General features: G+C 46.1%; 1 protein-coding gene across 1 annotated transcript; it reads right to left on the bottom strand.

Annotated features, from left to right (window-relative positions):
* Positions 1-1,916: 1,916 nt before the first annotated feature.
* PGLYRP4 (peptidoglycan recognition protein 4) lies at positions 1,917-12,166 on the bottom strand. The gene is given in 9 exon segments (XM_012559117.1): positions 1,917-2,095; positions 3,265-3,383; positions 4,580-4,778; positions 7,818-7,970; positions 9,269-9,387; positions 10,953-11,154; positions 11,979-12,050; positions 12,053-12,084; positions 12,135-12,166. Coding segments are annotated over 9 exon segments (1,107 nt in total).
* Positions 12,167-16,491: the final 4,325 nt, after the last annotated feature.

Here is a 16,491-nt window from a genome sequence, read left to right as displayed (position 1 = left end):
ATCCTGGTTCAGTTCATGGTGCTGCTTCCCAGAGTTCAGTCCTCCTTCTCTGTGTACTTCCTGCCCACGTCCTCATGGGCCTTCACCTCGACTGGAAGTGCTGGGTTGGCCGGAAGCCCTGGAGGCATGACATTCTGGCAGCTTCTCCTATGGATTCTGGGGGTCAGGAAGGGACCCAAGTTTCCCTGGGCCACTTGGCCTCTTTAGGAAATAGAGAAAATCATCTCCTCCCTGCTTACCCCGCTCCAAGGTGACATGAGGTCAGATGATAGAGGGTTCATGGGGTTATTGTTATGGATTGAATTATGTCCCCGAAAACTCTGTATTGAAATCCTAACCCCTGCATCTGTAAATATGACCCTGCTTGGAAATAGGGGTTCTTTTCACCATGTTAATGAAGTCACAGCAGAGTAGAGTGAGTCCTAAGTTATAAAAAGCCACAGAGACAGACACAAAAAAGGGGAAGACAGGCCAGCAGATGCTGAGCAACTAGGAGACACCAGCAACTAGGAGACAGGCTCACAAAGCGTTCAACACAGCTGAGATGCCGACTTGGACTCGGAGCCTCCAGAACAGGGAGAATATACATTTCTGTTCTTTAAAGTCACCCATCTTGCAGCATTTCTGTTACAGCAGCACTAGGTAACTAAGACAGCCTTGTTGACACAGACTTTGATAACATGCTGTATCAATGTGAAGGCTGTTGAGATCATGCCTGTGGTTGCAATGGATGAGAAAACACACTAAAACCAAAGACATATTGTGAATACAAGAAATTTATTTTTTGAAAAGCAAGGGAGTATATTCATGGTTCCTTCTGTTTATCCATCTTCTTCCTCCTCCTTCCCTCTTTCCCTTGTTTCCAGATCAGGACCAGAGAAAACAAGAAACAGCCCCTGTGCTTCCCAGTAAATAGCAGCATGTCGTCAGCCCCTGTGTGAGAGGGTGGAGGCTCCCTCTAGGCAGGGGGAACCCAGGCAGAAGCGAGGGCTGCAGAGCTCCAAGGCTCTGGGTCCCCCCCAGCCCAACACCCAGAGGGCCCAGAGGGCCCAGAGGGCCCAGAGGGCAGGGGAGCAGCCCTGAGTAGCTTCCGTGGACACAGCCTTGGAGGGTGCTCACGTTCCTGCCCTCGAGGAGCTCTGGGAGGTAGGGAGACAGGACCCTAGAATCACAGCTACTATTACGGACCAGCCACCAGGGCCAGCCTGAGCCTCACACTGGAAGGGAATGGATCTGAGAGAGTGTTGCCAGACGCAGGGACTGTCCAGGAAGGCTGCCCCGCAGAAGAGATGATGGAGCCGATGGGAAAGATGAGCAGAGATTTCCATCCACTCATTCATTTATTCATTGATTTCTTCAACAAACATCTGTATTAAATTCCAGACACTGCTGAGGCACTGAGGGTGCAGAGATGACATAGTCACTACCTTCCAGACACTCACCACCCAGCAGAGAAAAAGACATGCTTATAAACAACCACAGATCCTTTAAATAAGGGCTGCATCCAAATCTGTGCAAGTCAATCTGTGAGCAGAGGGGAGGGGACTGGTGACGTGGATCTGGATCCTGTGTGAGGGGTGGGGGCTGCAGGCAGACACCAGGCAGAGGAACAAGTACAGAGAGAAAGAGAAGTAAAACAGGGAACAGCCCCTCATCTCACCTGGCTGAGGAGGTGGGTGACTAGGGGAGAGGGGGATGTGAGAGGACATCTGGGCCAGACTCACAGGGCTGTGAATGCTCAGCTGTGTGGTGTGGGGGCCAGTGGAGAAAGTGAGCAGGAGGGACGTGATCGTATGAACTGCAGAAAAGAGGACAGGATGGGGCTGGTGGGAAAAGGGCACACAGCAGGGTGGGGACACAGGACAGGGAGGCCCAATCGTCGAGGGAGAGCAGTGTCAGGAGGAGCAGGGCCTCCCTCAGTGCTTGAAATGAGGCCAGGTCTTAATGATGCTGTACAGAGCCTTCCCAGGAGACAAGGTGTTCTCCACGTCACTCTGTCCCACCAGCAGGTAGTTGGGAGTCAAATATCCCTTGTCCACAGCACACTGGATCAGGCTCTGGGCAGCCTCCAGAGCTGCGGCGTTTGGCGGAGTACCTGCAAAACACAGCTGGGCTGTTGGTCACAGGACTGTTGATCCCAGGGCTCTCTGCCCAGGGCACAACAGACTCCTTGACAACCCCCGCCCACCACCACCACCACCATCACCATTACCAAGCTAGCATATTTCAGCATTGGCAACCACCCCATATACAGGCATAAAACCAGGTCAAGACTTCAGATTCCTTGGTGCCAAACTTCTTACCAAAAATATATAAATAAAAAAATAAGTGAAATCAGCATTTCGTGGCACCCTAGGAGAAACCCAAATCAAAAGGGTGGCGCCTGAGACACAATTACTCTGGGGATGTTCAAGCCTTTATCCAAACTGCTAAAGTTTAGCTTAGTTTAGCCCTCAGTTCTCAACTGGGGGCAATTTAGGTCCCCAGGGGACATTTGACAATGTCTGGAGATGTTTTTGGTAGTCAAAATTGCAGGGGTGTGGGTCGCTGTTGGTATCTGGTGGGTAAAAACAGGGATACTGCTAAAGACCCTACAATGCACAGGACAGCCCCCACAACAAAGAATTACCTGGTCCAAAATGTCAACAGTGCCAACCAAGGTTAAAAATCCTGGGTTAGCCAAAAGTGTTTTTTGCACCCTTCATCTGCCCAGTCCCAATGCCCCAGCCGCGTCTCCATGCATATTCCTAGGTCACACACCCACACACCCCAGCCCAATGTCTTTTTTTAGTATCAGCCTGAACCAGTCCCAGGGACATGACCTCCTCTTCTCAGAGGTTCAGTGAAAGGCCCCTGTGTCTGAACAAACTCTGGACAAGAACCCTGAGCAATGACAATTCACAGTGTGCGAAGGGAGGGGCTCATTCGTGGCTTTGGCATATGGTAACCAAGATAAACAGGGAAGCATTTGCTGACCTAGCTAAAAATATGCGCAAAGATCATGTCTGCTTGCTCCGTGTGTACCTTGGGTATGAGAAAAAAGAGACATTTGGCAGATGCGAAGGAGGTGGATTTAAGGTGTGCATTCTTCTGAGGGTCATCTCTGGTCACACTCAGTTAAATGTCAAGTTTGAAGCTGGGTAAACCCAGCATAGGCAGGCACTAGAATGACCACTGTGTCTGATGCCCTTGTCTTTCATGTCTCTCAGACACTCTCCCTCAAACACCATACAACGACTCCTACTGCCCAAAGTATCTACTGACCTGTGAAGGTGCCCATGAAGGCAATGCCCAGAGCAATGTCATTGTAGCCAGCAGTGTGGGAGCCTTGGACATTCCACCCCGTCCCTTCATAGATGGCTCCATCCTCACCCACGAGGAAGCTAGAGGGGCATGAATAATGGAGATTGGCATGCAAGAGAGGCACTCTGTGAATCAGAAATTGTTTCATTCATTCATCCATTCATTCACTCATGCCTTTACTCATCAGACATTGATTATCCATTGGTTGCTAAGCTCTGCATTCAAAAGACAGAGTCCTTGCCAGTGGTGTACTGGTAAACCAGCTCACAGGGGAGGGAGGCCCCTGATTAAGAGTGTTTGCTGATTACTGTGGTGTAAATACTCCCGCCGTGGCTGATTTCAGGCTACCAACGATTTAACACCTGACTCGCAAAATTTCTGAATCTCTAACAATCACTTCATGAGCCGTGTGTGCTAACCCAGACCCAGCACACCACTGCTGCCTGCAAGTAGCTCACTGTCTATGAAGAAAGAGAGTCACAACTTTCAATCCCAGCAGCCTGGCCTTTCTCCCACCATGCCAACTAAACTGTTTTCCACAAGGTGACCAGTGACTTACCTACCACTAAATACAATGTACACTTTCCCAAACTTACCTTATTGACCTCTCTTTGCATTTGACCCTGTCAGCACCTCTCACCTTCTGCAAACACTCTCACCCCCTGGCTTCCATCACATCACACTCTCCTGGCTGTCTTCTTCTCTGGCTGCTCCCCACCACTCTTCTGCACCTCATCTTCCTGATCCCTTTCCTTAAGCGTGGGTTTCCTCAGCATGCTTCCCTAAGCCCTCTTCTCTTCTCACCCAAAACATTTTCCCTGGACTAACCCATCCACTTCCTCAGCTTCAGTTGCCATCTATGAAAGAGCGTGTGTCCACACTGGAACCACCTTCTTCCCCACCTGTTCCCCTCTTTCTGGGCTCTCCATCTTGGTAAAAGGCACCACCTCCCAACAACCCACTGACCCAGCCAGGAATGCGGACATCAGCTCATCTGCTTCATCCACTCAGTAAAAAGGTTCGCCAGCTGTAGTTCCCAAATGCCCTCCCTTATCTACTCCTGCATCCTAGTCATTAACCATAAACCTCCATGGGCTTCTTAAATTACTCCACCTCTCTCCACCACAGCTGCCACCCCTTAGCCAATGTAGCCAAATATAAAGTGCCTCTCATATGATGAGCACTCAGTAAATATTCATTCTCTTTCCGCTTCCATTCAACACTCAGTTTCTGCACCCAAGGGGAAAGAAGCCCATGCATCCTCAGGTCCACTTACTTATACCCAGTGTCGCATGAGTCGAGTCTGTCCATGAAGAAGGACTGGGTATCTCTGACCACCCGGCGGCACTCGTCAGACACATTGCAGGTCTTCCCAGAGGTGTGGATGATGATAACATACTTAGCTGGGAGGTTCATTTCGGGGCAGTGGGACTCCCTGGCCTCCCAGTCAGACCGTATAACAGCCCTGGGGCAAGCTGTGGTGGTGCAAAAAACATGGGAGGGGGACTCATTTTGCCCACTCACCTGTCAACCACCTCACTACTGAAGGCCAACATATTCCTCAGTCTCCCCCCAACATCCCCACCACCCTCTGGGCATCCTGGCCTGACCCTGACTGTGGGACTCAGGAATGCCCAGCAGCTCTCAGAATGGCCCACCTAGGTCCCTGAGTGGTGCAAATAGTTTGTGCTCAACTATTAACCTAAAGGTTGGTGGCTCAAACCCACCCAGAGACACCACAGGAGAAAGGCCTGGTGATCTGCTTCTGTAAAGATTACAGCAAAGAAAACCCTGTGCGGTAGTTTTACTCTGTAACACATGAGGTCTTGGTGAGTTGAAATTGACTTGACAGCAATGGGTTTTGTTTTTTTGGTTGGACTGGGGTATGTTTGCACCAAGCAATTGGAGTCAAGAGACAGGAACCAGAGAGCTATAGATTTTGATACAACCAATGGAACCCAAAGGACAGTGGAAGCGTTGGCCCTGACAGAACATGGATATTTTATTCCAAGGACACAGTGCACTTATTTATCTGCAGGACTGTTGTGTGTGTGTGTGTGTGTGTGTGTGTGTGTGTGTGTTTATGTGTTCATCTGTACACATATGTGACAGGGTCCTTATGGAGAAATCAGATTAATGTTCATCTGACAGTGTGTCTTTGAGAGTCACTTATAATCCATACAACTCTCTGTTAATGTAAGGGGTCATTCATATTGACAGATGGCATTGGGTCCAAAGACCGAGATCAAATTTATTTATGCGGTGCTTTAACATAATAGAGCTAATTAAAACCAAAAAAAAAACTTCATTAAGTTCAACAAAAGGCTGGAAACACTTATTAACTTTACTGTTTTTGACGTTGCTATTTGTTAAGACCAAAATTGTGTCTACCTTTTATTACCTGAATCATGGTAAATTCTTCCTGTCAAGTCAATATAAGTGGTGACTTAAGTTTGCCTTCAGTATATTAGTGTTGTTCTAGCTTTTGTAATCAGAAAGATGTGTGTTTGTATATACACATGTAAATACATAAATATGTGTATAAATGTATCCTATCTCTCTCTATGCTTTTTTTTTCCTCCTTAGCCCTTTTCACTGTACAACATACCAAACATTTTCCTTCTGTACGTGTTTACTGACTTTCTCTGCCTCCTAGATTGAAACTTCATGAGGGAAGGGATTTTTGTGTGTTTTGTGTCTATCCTCAGCGTGTATAACCTCAGAGTGTACATCCTCAGAGTGCATATCCTCAATGTGTATATCCACAGAGTGTATATCCTCAGACTGTAAATCCTCAGAGTTTATACCCTCAGTGTGTAAATCCTCAGAGTGTATACCCTCAGTGTGTATATCCTCAGAGTGTATATCCTCATTGTGCATATCCGCAGAGTGTATATCCTCACAGTGTATATCCTCAGGGTGTATATCCTCAGAGTGTACATCCTCAGAGTGTATATCCTCAGTGTGTATATCCTCACAGTGTAAACCATCAGTGTGTATATCCTCAGAGTGTATATCCTCAGAGTTTACATCCTCAGGGTGTACATTCTAAGTATGTATACCCTCAGAGTGTACATCCTCAGAGTGTATATCTTCAGAGTGTAAATCCTCAGAGTGTATATCCTCAGAGTGTATAACCTCAGAGTGTATATCCGCAATGTGCATATCCTCAGAGTGTACATTCTCAGTCTGTACATCCTCAGAGTGTATATCCTCAGAGTGTACATCTTCAGTTTGTATATCCTCAGTGTGTATATCCTCAGAGTGTATATCCTCAGAGGGTATATCCTCAGAGTGTACATTCTCAGTGTGTACATCCTCAGAGTGTATATTCTCAATGTGTAAATCCTCGGTGTGTATATCCTCAGAGTATATCCTCCAGCTGTATATTCTTAGTGTGTGTATATCCTCAGAGTGTACATCCTCAGAGTGTATCTCCTAAGAGTGTATATCCTCAGTGTGTATATCCTCAGAGTATATATCCTCAAAGTGTACTTTCACAGTATGTATACCCTCAGAGTGTATATTCTCAGTGTGTATATCCTCAGGGTGTATATCCTCAGGGTGTATATCGTCAGAGTGTATATCCTCAGTGTGTATATCCTCAGAGTGTATATCCTCAGAGTGTAGATCCTCAGTGTGTGTATCCTAAGAGTGTATATCCTCAGTGTGTATATCCTCAGAGTGTATATCCTCAGAGTGTACTTTCTCAGTATGTATACCCTCAGAGTGTATATTCTCAGTGTGTATATCCTCAGGGAGTATATCCTCAGGGTGTATATCCTCAGAGTGTAAATCCTCAGAGTGTATATCCTCAGAGTGTAAATCCTCAGCGTGTATATCCTCAATGTGTATAACCTCAGAGTGTATATCCTCAAGGTGTCTATCCTTAGGGTGTATATCCTCAGAGTGTATAACCTCAGAGTGTATATCCTCAGGGTGTCTATCCTCTGGGTGTATATCCTCAGAGTGTAAATCCTCAGTGTGTAACCTCAGAGTTTATATCCTCAGGGTGTATATCCTCAGAGTGTAAATCCTCAGTGTGTATATCCTCAGAGTGTATATCCTCAGAGTGTATATCTTCAGTGTGTATATCCTCAGAGTGTAAATCCTCAGAGTGTATATCCTCAGAGTGTATACCTTCAGAATGTATATCCTCAGTGTGTATATCCTCAGAGTGTATATCCTCTGAGCGTACATTCTCACTGTGTATATCCTCAGTGTCTAGTAGATACTCAGTAAATAATTGTTGAATGGTTGAAGAAACGAGTGCTTATATATTACACCAGGGATAATGCCATGGCTGTAGCATTCTAGGAATCTGAGGGATAAAGAGGAGTCCTGGAGGGTCCCTCTGAAGAGAGTTGGGTGGCAAGTTCCCTGTCAGAAGGATTCCAGCAGAGGATATACACTCTGAGGATGTACACACTGACTGGAGAGGTCACTTCCATTGGAGTTTAGAGTTAGTAGAGGATGAGGCTGGAGGGAAGGCAAGGTGAGGTTGAAAGTTTTACCTTTCTTTGGACCTGCCTTCTGTGGAGACACCAGGCAGTTCTCTTCTTTCGCAAGAAGTGGCTGAAAGTACCTGGATGACAGGTGGCCCTTCCGGACAGCATAAGAGATTAGGCCTTCCATGGCTGACAGTGCAGACAGGTTGGGACTGTGGCCTGGAAAAGAGTGATCTGCAAGGAACCTAGGTCATGCCTGAGTTTCAGAGGGTCTGTGAGGGGAGAGTGAGGTACCCTGCCAGTCCCTGCATAGCTGCTGGAGGGGAAGAAAGGGAAGCAGGTTTTCCCAGGTCAAAGAGACTAAAGTGTAGGATCCACCTGGGCAGAGATCTTAGTGGTCCAGGATAAAGACCTTTCCCAAGGACCTATCAAGGCTTCGTTCATTCACTCCCTGTCTCCGTGAATGAGCTGAGAGGCAGCATGATGCTCAGGAGCAACCGCCGGGCCAGGTCAGGGTTTCCCATCTGTAGGGGCTCCTGGCTCATACCAGGCTCTTTACCTGAATTAACTCATCTAATTCTCACCACAAACCTCTGAAGTAGATGCTATTATTTACTCCCATATTCATGAAAAGGGTCTGGAAGCCCCAAGAAGTTATTTGCTCAAGATCCCGCAGCTAAAAAGGGGACACCCAGTTTACAATGAATGGTAATGAAAACAAGAGCAGGCTGAACACCATTACCAACAGCCCTCTGGTCTTCTGGAAACAGATGGAGTTGGCCATCACAGATATGGGCTCGTGTTCTGATTCCTCTCGTTATAGCTGTGTCACGTTGGGTCATTACCTTTCTGAGATTCAGGCTGCAACTTTGTGTAATAGGGATCATGATACCTATCTTGACTATCTGAAAGGGTACTAGGAGAGGAAAATGAGAAACTATATGGACAAGAGCTTTGTTTACGGTAAAGGGTGCACACATTCAATGTCATGATCCTAGAGCATGTATGTTAACATGGAAATGGATTAGGGTTAGGGTTAGCTATAGACAGAAGAAAGTGGCCTCAACATGTTAAAAAAATGTATAGAAAATCTAGGAGTAAGAGAGATGGAAGAAGGATGTGTCTGACAGGAAGTTGGAAATAATGGCCTGGCTTTATAGAAATGCAGGGGCTGGAGAGGAGGATGTGCTAGTCATTGACATACAGGTGGAAGCTGAAGCTCTGAGCCTTCCTAGGTGAGAACAAGAAAAGAACAGGGACGCAGACAGAAGGTTGGACAATATCTTCACTTATGAGACAGCCAGAGGTAGAGGAGCTTGCAATGAAGACTGAGAAGAAAGCAGAGCAGCAAGAAGAGGTCGATGAGAATGCCATGTCATGGAAGACTAGGGAGAAGAGAATTCCAGGAGAGAGTGGATCATCAGAGAAAGGTGAGAAACAGCAGAGTGTGGAGACAAGGGAGTGGGCGAAGAGTGTAGACAACTCTTTGAAGAAGGGTCAGCCAGGATGACAATTACCTTCCTTGGTGCCAAAGAAGGCAAAGCCCAGGGAATTATTTCTGTAGCCTTGGGTGTGCCAGCCTTGGACTTTCCAGCCTATACCTTCGTACACCCTGCCATCGTCCCCAACCAGGAAGCTGTGGAGCAAGGAAATACAGGTTTAATGTCTGGCTCCATTGTGAGAGGAAACCACTTCCCCATCTTCCAAAGGGAGAAGGACTCAAACCATGTTCCCAAAGAGGAATTTGCATGAACTCTTTCCAAACAACTGATAGACCAAGTCATTGATACTAGTGCTTAGAACTAAGAAAAACCCACTCCTGTTCTCCCTCCCTCCCTCCCTTGTTCAGACACTCAAATTTTATATAACTTATTCTGCATGTTTGAAAGAAGAGGTCCTGGAGCCTCTAACACAGACCCAACCACAGAATGTAAGAATCTTCTCAGCCTCCATGCTTTTTTAAACGTGGCTCTCCTCCCTCCTCTAAAATGCATGCTACCTGTGTTATGTACACACATGCTGTTTATTTGATTTCTCACCACCCGGGAGACTGTCGCAGACGGACTTCTGATGAAGGAGCACCTGAGACAAGGATTTGGATGCAGGAAGTTTATTTGGGGGGGAGGGAGGAGACCCCAGAAGCTAGAGTGAGGGAGCAAGGAGAGTGAGACAGAAGGAAGAACCCCAACAAAGCCTGCCGAACTGGGCTGATTCCAGGAGGAGTCGCCTGCAAAAGAACATTCCACTCTGCATCAATCCTCAGAGAACCCCAATACCAGCCATCAAGGAGGTGCAAGCTCCATTCTACTGCCCCTCTGCCTCCCCAAATCCTCCAGCCTCCTCCAGGAAACTCCTCTGGGCAACCAGGGCTCAGTATCCCCTGGTGACACACTAAGTAACCATGAACAAGCACTTTATAATTGTCCTTCAGAAGAACTGTGTGCTGAGGAACATATTCACCTGCTCCTGTCCCCTAGGGGAGCATTAACTCCTCTTCACCATCAGGGACTTAGAGAAAAGCCTTGGAGCAAAAAAAGCAAAGAGGTACAGTGGACACTTGAGGTAGAAGCCATCGCCACGCACAGGAACCGTCCACTACATAGTCAGAGTCAGAGATAGACTGAGGGCTTGTTACCATGCACCAGTAGGGTCCACTAGAGCGGTCATTAGGGTAAGAGATGGAAAATTATCTCACCCATGTAAAAGCCCCATACATGTGGTGTGGAGGAATGTGCAATGGGAAAAGCAACAATTTTGAGCCATTTGTGTTCCACAACTTTGCAGCTGTGTGACTTTGAGGAAATCAAACAATCTCACAGTCTTTTGTTCCCTGGCCTGTAGCAGGGAGACGGTCATATTTGCCCTACGACCTCATAGAGCTCTCAGGGGAGCAAATGCACTAATGCGTGTGACAGTCATTTCTAACCTGTGATGTGCTGTGTGACCAGGTTTGGAGAGGGGTAGAAATTATAGCAATACTTAACCTTCCTTGCTTCCTTTAAGGTATCTCACAGACAGGGACATCATAAAAAATTCTGGAAGATTTAGAATTTTGTGGAATTTCTAAATGTTTTATCCAATAGAAAATCAATATAATCATAACCCAGAAAAATGAGGAGAACGCAGATGAGAAGGTATAGGAGAAGCACCCCAAGGAGCAGCTTTGACCAGAAACCTCCAGGCCCAGGCCCAGCCTCTTACTTGTAGGCTATATCACACCAGCTGTTGTTGTGGATGTGATGAGTCTGCAGCTCTCGCAGCCTCTGACTACAGATCATCTGGTCGTGACACTCCAGTCGAGGGATGTGGTGTATGACAAGGAAGTCCACTGGCAAGATCAGCTGGGTGCTGCAGCCAACAGCTTCTGCCCCCCACTCTTTGCGAGAGACCATGGTGAAGACAACTATGGGGGAACCACAGGGGCATCATATAGCACGTCATGCCCCATTGCTGCCACGTTAGCCACTTTAGGCTGTGTCTGCTGCACAATGGTGGAAGAGCCCCGGGGGAGCCTGAAGCATGCACACCCTCCCCTTCTCACCTCCATACCCCATTTCACCTACACTCACCTCAACACAGAGCCTGCCCCTGGCCAAAGAAGTCCAGATGCTTTGCTCCCCTATCCCAGGACATTCCCTGGGGCAGATCCCATCTTTCTGCTTCCTCTCTGCTCTGCTCCAGGGCCGACTTCAGGAAGCATATCCAGCTTACCCACTCATACCAGGGGAAGCCCTGGAGAGCCTTCCTTCAGTTCCACTTCAGCACTAACGCCCTCAGTGTGCATTGTGCTCACTAAAGATTTTCTCTGTGACTTGGATTGCATTCTTCATCCTTCCCCGAGAGCTCCCTGAGGGGCCAAATCACCTCTTCAGCCTGATGACTCCCCCGGGCAGCCTATGTCTCCCCCTCAGTCTGAGGGTTTCTTGTGGCAGTGCTGTGTCTCCCCACCCTCTGAATGAGAACTCCCAGAGGGCAGAGTATGGGCTTCCATCCTCAGACTAGGCGGTCTCTGAGTGCAGAGCTGTTTCTCCTTTTCCTGGGTTTGTATTCCCTCCTGGAACAACTCCTCCACCCCAAAGACCTAGGACAATCAGTGCAGATGGTTTGCCAGTGCCCCTTTCAGGGACTTAACCCCATTTGCCCCCATCCCAACCACAATACAGCTATGCAGACCAAACACATTTCTGGTCACATGAGAAACCCCAACTGGTCCCCAAGCCTCCTCACCATTCAGAGCCAGTTTGCCTTTTTTAATGAGATTAGAAACGTTGCCAAACAGATACAGAAGCCTCTCTGATATGTCTTTGTTTGTATTTCATTCCAGGAGGAATCGCTTGCAAAAGAACATTCTGCTCTGCATCAGTCCTCGGAGAACTCCAATACCAGCCATCAAAGAAGCACAAGCTCCATTCCATTGCCCGTCTGCCTCCCCAAGTCCCCAAGCCCTCTCCAGGAAACCTCTCTGGGTTGACTAAAGGGCCGCTTCCAGGAGCAGTAGATGGTGCTATTTTTGTCAACGCCAGCCCCAGGTAATCCCCCAGGATGATTGTTAAATAGCAATTTTATATATATATATAAACAGCCAATTAAATAGTCAGAATGATTATCCTTTTCTTGTGAGCCTCATCTACACATGCAATTGATGCAAAGCAATCTGAAAATGTATCCAGACACTTCAATACCACAAAGCCCTCATTTGGTGAACTCTCTACTTAACGGGGAAGAGGGTTGGAGAAGAGATTCCAATTACCTGCATGAATCAAGTCAGTTCCTCCAGGATTGGTTTTGGGGGCATGTGCTAGCCAGTGCTCCTGTGTGAGGGACTGTGGAGATGGGCACAGTGTGTAGACTAACACCCCTACCACCAAGGGACTTTCTCTTATTTTCAAGCACAAACTCAAGTCCTAGGTTAGATCATGATTGATGTAATAATAATACAAATACAGTCATTGCTGCTACTTATTTGCTCTAACTGTCCAAGTGCTAAGTCCTTCACTTGCACCATCTCATTTAAACCTCACAAACTGTTTATTGCTGTTGTTCACTGCTGTCGAGTCAGCCCCTGACTCATGGTGACATCATGCACAATGGAAGGAAATGCTGCTGGAACCCATGAAATCCCATGATCGGTTCTGAATCAGACCATTATGATCCATAGGGTTTTCATTGGTTGATTTTCTAAAATAGATCACTGGACTGGAGGTACCCCAGAAAGCATGACCACTGGACCCTCTATCAGCCCAGAACTAAAACAATTTCCGAGGCCAACTCTTCAGACAGGGATTGGACTGGACTGTGGGACATAAACTGATACTCGTGAAGAGTGTGCCTCTTAGTCAAGTAGATACAAGAGACCAAAGGGGCTCCTTCTGTCCAGAGGTGAGATGGGAAGACAGAGAGGGTTAGGAGCTTGTTGAATGGTCATGGGGAACCAGGGGTGGAAGGAGAAGTGTGCTGTCGCAGAATGGGGTGAGCAGTTAGGGTCACATAACAATGTATGTATAAAAATTTTGTATGGGAGACTAACTTGAAATGTAAACTTCATTTAACTACAACAATAAAATAAAATAAAATAAAAGTAGATCACCAGGCCTTTCTTCCTATAGGATAAGTTTAGGAAGTCATAAATCTTATCTCAATTTTCTCCAGGTAAGGGAGGGGGATTAAAGTTTAAAGGAACTGAGAGCTTGTTGAAAATCATTGCCAGAGAGAGGCGGGGCAAAGATGGCAGAGTAGTCAGATGCTTCCGGTGGTCCCTCTTACAACGAAGACCAGAAAAAACAAGTGAATCGATTATATATGACAATCTATGAGTCCTGAACATCAAAGGCAAAGTTGAGGAATCAGACTGAGTGACCCGAGGAGGGAGAGATGGTTTGGAAGCATCAAGGAGTTGCCAGACTTGACCTAGAGAGAGCCTGAGCCCTTCGGACCAGATTAGCTCAGGGGTGAGCAGTGAGTCAGGCAAGTAGCGGTGCTCAGGAGGTGTCTTCCATACTGAGAGAGACCCAGTGGCAGAGAGTCTACTCGACCATCCAGAATGAGTGAGAAGCAGCCCTCAATTGGCAAAAGATAAGTACTTGCACCTGGCCTACCACACAGATCAAAAACACCCCCTTTTGGGAAAAACCTCTCTCCAATTCACCTTCCTGCTTCCTGCTCTGCACTGGGTCCGGGACTGGCTTCAGCAATTGTCGAGTCCCCTGGGCCGGAAGTAGGACCTGTCAAGTGCCCTGAGCCAGTCTCCCAGCCTTGAAGAGCAAACAAACTAACAAACAGAAGGAAAAAATAATCTGCTGGCTCCTCTAAGCCAGAAATTAAGGTAGGCACAACTCCTTTGCCTAGGCAAAGGAATAAGGGATCCATGGACTTTGGGTGCCTTTCCCCCTGCAGAGACTTGCGTGGGCCCATTTCAACAGCGTAGGCCCTCTTTGCCACAGTACAACAAGGTATATACCTGAAGTCTAACTTCAACTGTTTCAGCTGTGAAGTGGCAGGTTTGTGACATTTGACATTGCTCTTCCAATTAAGCAGGTCTTCACCTACACACATGAGGGACCTGAGGACTGGTGGCTCCACCCACGCCACCTAGCCACCTGTGACAAGGGCCCAAGAATAAATGGTACCCCCCAGTTCTTACAGCCAGCAGCATTGGATGCTTATAGTCCAGCTGTAAAACCCACCCACCTATGCACTCTAGGGAACAGGGACACGCTTTCCTCCTGGACACTGAGGGGCAGCCTTCAGCCCCCTGCCTTGCTTAGTGTGTGACCCCCTGTTGCAGCCGATGCCTGTGCCTACACCAATCACCCATGCCTGTCTAGGACTGTAAATGAGAGCCTGCACCACACACTTGGTGGTCAGCTACCTGTACACCTGAGCTGAATCCATACAGGAGGAGGGGGTGGACTTCTGGGCTCACATACTTAGTGGCAGGTCTGGCCACCTGGTGGGAGGACGTTGGAGCTTCAGGGGTGCTGGTGATCGGGATAGCTCACACAAGCAGCCTATTTGTGCATAGCAAAACAAGAAGCTAGGACACAGTAAGCGAACATAAAATAAATAAATATAATAACTTATTGATAGCTCAGAGACAACAGTCAATATCAAATCATATAAAGAGGCAGACCATGATGGCTTCAGCAAGCTCCCAAAATAAAGAATCAAGAAATTTTCTGGAGGAAGAGAATTTCTTGGAATTACCAGAGGCAGAATACAAAACATTAATATACAGAACTCTTCAAGAGATCAGGAAGGAAATGAAGTAAAACACAGGCCAAACAATACAGGAACTTAAGAAAATTAGAGAAGAGCATAATAACAAATTTAACAGGCTGCAAAATCTACAGGGAGACAGCAATCAGAAATCCAGAAGATTAACAATAAAATTTCAGAATTAAAGACAACTCAGTAGAAAGTCATAAGAGCAGAATTGAGGCAATGGAAGTCAGAATCAGTGAGATCGAAGATAAAGCACTTGACACAAACTTATTTGAGGAAAAATCAGATAAAAGGATTTTTAAAAATGAAGAAAGCCTAAAAAATATATGGGACCCTATCAAGAGGAATAACTTACAGGTGACTAAAGTACCAGAACAGGGGGAAACAGAAAATACAGAGAGGATTGTTGAAGATTTGTTGGCAAAAAACTTCCCTGATATCATGAAAGATGACAAGATATCTATCCAACAGGCTCATCGAACCCCACATAAGGTAGATCCCAAAAGAAAGTCACACAGACATGTTATAATCAAACTTGCCAAAACCGAAGATAAAGAGAGAATTTTAAGAGTGGCTAGGGACAAACGAAAAGTCATCTACAAAGGAGAGTCAATAAGAATAAGCTCAGACTACTCAGCAGAAACCGTGAAGGAAAGAAGGCAAAGGGATGACATATATAAAGCCTTGAAGGAAAAAAAAATTGCCAGCCAAGAATTATATATCCAGCAAAACGTCTCTAAAATATGGTGGCAAAATTAGGGCCTTTCCAGATAAACAGAAGTTTAGGGAATTTGCAAAAACCAAATCAAAATTACAAGAAATACTAAAGGGAGTTCTCCAGTTATAAAATCAACAACATCAGGTAACAACCCCAGACTAGAACACAGGATGGAGCAACCAGATATCAATCGAGATAGAGAAGTCACAAAAATAAATCAAAGCTAAAACACTGAAAATAAGGAAACAGAGATGTCAATATGTAAAAAGTGGCAACATTAAAACAAAAAAGAGGGACTACAAAATGTAGACATAAATTTTTCACATGGAAAGGAAGTCAAGGTGATATAAAGAAATAAAAGACTGGTTTAAACTTAGAAAAATAGGGGAAAATATTAAGGTAACCAAAAAGGAAACTAACAATCTTACAAGTCAAAATAAAAAACAACAAAAATATAAAGACTCACCAAATACAAAATCAACAACAATGAAAACGATGAAAAGAAAATACATAAAGAAAAAGGTCTGGTCACAGAACATTAAGTGGAAAAAGAAACTGTGAACAACACACAAAAAAAGATATCAAGATGACAGCACTAAACTCATACCTATTAATAATTACACTTAATGTAAATGGACTAAATGCAACAATAAAGAGACAGAGAGTGGCAGAATGGATATGTGCTGCCTACAAAGGACACACCTTAGACTTAAAGACACAAACAAACTAAAACTCAAAGGATGGAAAAAAATATATCAAGCAAACAACACTCAAAAAAGAGCAGGAGTGGTGATATTAATC

This window comes from Trichechus manatus, unplaced genomic scaffold, assembly GCF_000243295.1.
Source record: "Trichechus manatus latirostris isolate Lorelei unplaced genomic scaffold, TriManLat1.0 scaffold00213, whole genome shotgun sequence".
NCBI classification, from domain to species: Eukaryota; Metazoa; Chordata; class Mammalia; order Sirenia; family Trichechidae; genus Trichechus; species Trichechus manatus.
This window is presented reverse-complemented; position numbering and strand designations above follow the sequence as displayed.